The following is a 5,081-nucleotide window of genomic DNA, read 5'->3' on the forward strand; positions in this document are numbered from 1 at the left end:
GCAATTTTGTAGGTAAAAATTTTGAATAAGTTCATTTACATACGAAATTAATTGGCTGAGAAAAATATTTCTTTTTCAAGCTCTGAAACCTCTGAAGAATATAGAAAACAAACGAGACATTACAGATTTTGGCAGGCTATCTGGACGTTTAAGAATTTAAAAAATGATTTCAGATGCCAGCACATCTAAAGCTTATATGGAAAATAATAACTTTAAAGAGGAATGAACAAACAAATCCTGCATAACATCAAGAGTTATATTAGAAGCCAAAAATGGCAAAAAAAAAGAAAAAAGAAAAAAGAAATAATCATTGCCTCCCCTCAACTTACCTTGAACTATTCCCTTTCATCATCTCTCAAGAAAAGAATAGGCAATATTGTGAAGTACTAAATGATTTTGGAAATAAGTAAGAATACTTGCAGTTTACAAAAACAAAATTAGGATTTAAGTAAAAATACTGCTTTATATATCAGAGAGTAGACTCATGATAGGTAGGTGGTTAATAAAAATATATTCAAGAAGAATATATTTACAAACTTACAAGAGACCAGTATAACAAATTAATAATTAAAACTACAATGTCTTGCGGTGCAGAGGTTGGAATTAGATAGAGCATACCTCTCATCCATTAAATACATCTGTTTACTATTATCAGGGACATATTACTCTACCAGAGGGAAAACTGAGTTATCTCTGTAGATTGTAAAAGTTTGAATGGGGAAGGAGAAAGAAATGCTTATTCAAAATAGAAAAATAAAAAATGTATATGAAGAAGAAAGCAACAACAACAAAAATATCTTCAAAGAGTATTGTGGTATGCTGGGAGTAAACTCTTATTAGAGTTTCATTTGAGAAGATTTTAATCTCTTTTTTTCCCTCCTTTTCGGGAATATACCAAAACATTCAGAAGACACAGATTTATACTAAAATATGTAAGAATACAACGAAGGAAATATAGAAATAATGAATTAATATATGCCATAATAAATAACAGAGTTTTTAAAAGTATTTTGTTTCTATGTACTACAAAAATCATTTTTCTCTAAAAGCAAAAGGCAGCAATGACTTTTTAAAAAGTATGTGTGCATGTGTATTTGTGAGCATGCGTGTGTGTGAGTGAATTTCTTTGCTGGTGTCATAGCCTTCTTATTTCTTCATCTATTTTACAGCTAAAACAAAGAATATCATTATAAAGAAGAAAAATAATGAGAAATTACACAGAAATAAGAGAATTTATTCTTGTTGGATTGACAAATGACCCACAGTGGCAGGTTGTACTTTTCATCTTTCTGCTTGTTACCTACATGCTAAGTGTGACTGGGAACCTGATCATTATCACTCTCACCCTTTCAGATCCCCATCTGCAGACTCCGATGTATTTCTTCCTTCGAAACTTCTCATTCCTAGAAATATCATTCACGTCTGTCTGCATTCCCAGATTCCTTGTCACTGTAGTGACGGGTAACAGAACCATTTCCTATAGTGGTTGTGTGGCTCAGTTATTTTTTTTCATCTTCTTGGGGGTAACAGAATTTTACCTTCTGGCCGCCATGTCCTATGACCGCTATGTGGCCATCTGCAAACCTCTGCATTACACCACCATCATGAGCAGCAGAGTCTGTATCCTTCTTGTCTTTAGCTCATGGCTTGCAGGATTCCTGATCATCTTTCCACCAATAACCCTGCTGCTACGGTTGGATTTCTGTGCCTCCAATATAATTGACCATTTTATCTGTGACTCTTCTCCAATTCTGCAGCTTTCTTGCACAAACACTCACTTTCTAGAACTCATGGCATTTGTTTTAGCTGTGGTAACACTCATGGTCACCTTAACACTGGTTATTCTCTCCTACACATACATCATCCGGACAATTCTGAGAATTCCTTCCACGAGTCAAAGGAAAAAAGCCTTTTCCACGTGTTCCTCCCACATGATAGTTGTCTCCCTCTCTTACGGTAGCTGCATCTTCATGTACATTAAGCCTTCTGCAAGGGAAAGAGTGTCTTTAAGCAAAGGAGTTGCTGTGCTCAATACCTCAGTGGCCCCTCTCTTGAATCCTTTCATATATACACTAAGAAATCAGCAAGTGAAGCAAGCCTTCATGACGTTGGTCCAGAGAATGGTCTTGTCTTCAAATAAATGAATGTGATTATGTGAAAAATGTGCCCCGAAAGCAAAGCTGAATGAGAAACTCTCTCATTTCATTGTTTCAGTTAGGCATATTTCCATATCATCAATGCCTCTTTTTCTTATTAGCCTAAAAACCAGATTCTAACTATTTTAAGTTATATAGAAAATAGTCAATCTCCCCCATGTGTAACTAAATTTTACATAAGTCAATAATCTCCATTGTTTCTCATATAAAAGCAAGGTAGATTATGAATTTATCCAGAAAATACAGATTGATATAATACAAGGAACTTACCAAAAACCACATACAAATATAAAATTTATTTTATGTGAAATAAATAAAAATATTTATTTTTTAATAATAGCTTAATACCTCTAAAATTTCTTCTTTTGTGTCAAGAAGAGAACATGTTATAAAATTAAAAGCGTTACCAAAATGTCTCCTTGAATTTATCAATAAAATATAGTTGAAATATGTTGAAAAATTAAATAGAAATTTAAGATAAAATATGCTGTCAAAAATATTATCTTTGTTCTTTGAAATGAGGCTGTATTGATTTTTGTATTAGTTTTCCCAGGAAAAAGTAGCAAAGTTTCAGTGCAATAGAAGAGAGGAAATTTACCTTATTTTTTTCCTTTGATAATATTTCCTGTAAAAAATAGATTATTTAACTGAAGATTTCCCTATTTCTTTTTTTTTTTTAACTTTGGTGTTCATGGTTTTTTTTTTTTTTTTTTTTTGATTTCCCTATTTCTGCCAATCATATTTGAAAAGGAAAACCATGGTCTCTGAAGGTAAATTAAGCTATCCTAATAAAATTCATATTTATATTCAGACTCTCTCAATTGATAGGAAAATGGTCTTTCCTATCGACATGAAGAAAATGACAAACTCAGAATCTAGAATATGTGAGATATTGACTATCAAGAGAGTATCGCAGGAATGATGCTACATGAATTACTTATGCCTTAGTTTTCCTTTATTAGCAAATCTATAATACTCTTTACCTTTCCACTGTCTCTTTCACAGAAGGTTCTACCTCTCTCACCCATATTCAAGAAAATGACCTTTGGAGGTATTTCAGAACTGTAAAAAATGTGTCCTAGCTTAGTTTCTATAGTAATTGAACCCCTCAACTCATATGTATCACTAAGAAAATTGGTTGTCTTGGGACAGTAGTTATGAGTCTAACTACATACAGGGTGAGTGGATTTGACTTTGGTGTCTTGATTTCCAGCTTGATCTGATATACAGGTTAATGTAAAGTGCTCCACATATTTTCTAAGTTCACAATAGAAACACCTTTTATTGCTCGTAGACAGACCAGAGTGTCCTTAAGCACTCACCTCTTACTCTGTGCTTTCATGAAATGGGTTACATTTTTTTTTGAAATAGATTCTAACAAAATACTATCACCAAATAAAAATGAAGGATGATTTTATTTTGTTATGAATTGTTTATCAGGGTAATTTGCAAAGAAAGGAAACAATACAATATAATCTAAGATCATAACAAGTAAACAGAAATGCAAAAGTGAAAATCAGGAGTGTGGAAAAACAACATGCAAATGTTAACTAAATGAATATATAGTATATATGATATATATGATAGATAGGTAGGTAAACAGATGAGAGAGATAGAGGAGAAAATAAGAGGTTAAGGGAAAGTTGATCCTTTTGATGGACAAAAACTTATCTAAAGAAGTTGAATCTAATTTCTGCAGTCAATAAGTGTAAATATATGAAAATCACTATAAATCTTTCTAAAAGTAATATTATTATGCTTTAAGGTGACATACTACTTTAATATATTGTGAAAAAATGAAACTTTGTAAATGTGAGGTTTGGTGAGAAATGTATCAGATATACGTCGGAGGTCATGTTTTTAGAGGCTTTCAAAATGTGTTTATACTCATATTTAACGTTCACATTGTAATATTTCAAAAAGACTTTTCCTTTAACAATAGCGAAAATTACATGTATGTAATGACCACACAAAACACATCTGTGCCATAACCTTTTTATAAATCACATAGCTATTACTGTCAAAAAAATTATGTTCTTAGCTGCTATTTACTTTGTTAGTTTTCATTTTTCTGAATATATATATCCACAAGAGTGTTGATATCTTCTGTGGTTTCAACTGGCGTTCCACTTCAACAGTCTTGAATATCTAACAATGGAAAGAAACAAAAACAGTTTACTTAGACAAATTTCAGAAGACACCAACAGTCCTATAACTCCACTATTTAATAAAGGAAGATAAAAAGAAAAAAATCCTAGAAATAAATTCCCCAGAAGTTTTTAGACAGAGACATATATTAGTTACACACACACATACATATATATACATTTATATATAAAAATATTTGTACTTAAATATACACATACCACAGATAAAAGTTCATAGACACATACATAGGTGTGTGTGTATATATTAAAACTTAAACTTGGGGTGGCCTGGTGGCATAGTGGTTAAGTTCTCATGCTCTGCTTCAGTGGCCAGGGGTTGGTGGGTTGGGATCCTGGGCGCGGACCTACGCACTGCTCACCAAGTCATGCTATGGCAGTGTCCCACATACAAAATAGAGGAAAGACTGGCACAGATGTTAGCTAAGGGTCAATCTTCCTCCAGCAAAAAAGAGGAAGATTGGCAACAGTTGTTAGCTCAGGGCCAATCTCCATCAAAAAAAAATTATCATTCTCAATTTGAGAAACAATTCCTAAAACTGCTTCCAAGCACTAACTTGAATTTTTTTTTATACTAAAAGGTAATCATTAAAGGGTTTTAGCAGATAGAAAAGTAACTCTGGTTGCGATGCCTAGGACAGATTGAAAGAAGATCAGGGTTTTGCAACGGTCCAAACTAAGAAGGGTAAGATCCAGAACTAAGATACTAGTATTGAAGATGTAAAAGTAAAGATCAGGAGGCATTTTCAAGAAGTCTGAA

At 32.7% G+C, this 5,081-nt stretch overlaps 1 protein-coding gene across 1 annotated transcript; it reads left to right on the forward strand.

Annotated features, from left to right (window-relative positions):
- Positions 1 to 1,088: 1,088 nt before the first annotated feature.
- LOC131415646 (olfactory receptor 6C75) lies at positions 1,089 to 2,263 on the forward strand. Its single transcript, XM_058557473.1, has one exon. The coding sequence runs from the start codon at positions 1,206 to 1,208 to the stop codon at positions 2,142 to 2,144; it is 939 nt and encodes a 312-aa protein (XP_058413456.1). The 5' UTR covers positions 1,089 to 1,205; the 3' UTR covers positions 2,145 to 2,263.
- The last annotated feature ends 2,818 nt before the right edge of the window (positions 2,264 to 5,081 follow it).

The sequence above is a fragment of the Diceros bicornis genome, chromosome 17, assembly GCF_020826845.1.
Source record: "Diceros bicornis minor isolate mBicDic1 chromosome 17, mDicBic1.mat.cur, whole genome shotgun sequence".
In the NCBI taxonomy this organism is placed as follows: domain Eukaryota; kingdom Metazoa; phylum Chordata; class Mammalia; order Perissodactyla; family Rhinocerotidae; genus Diceros; species Diceros bicornis.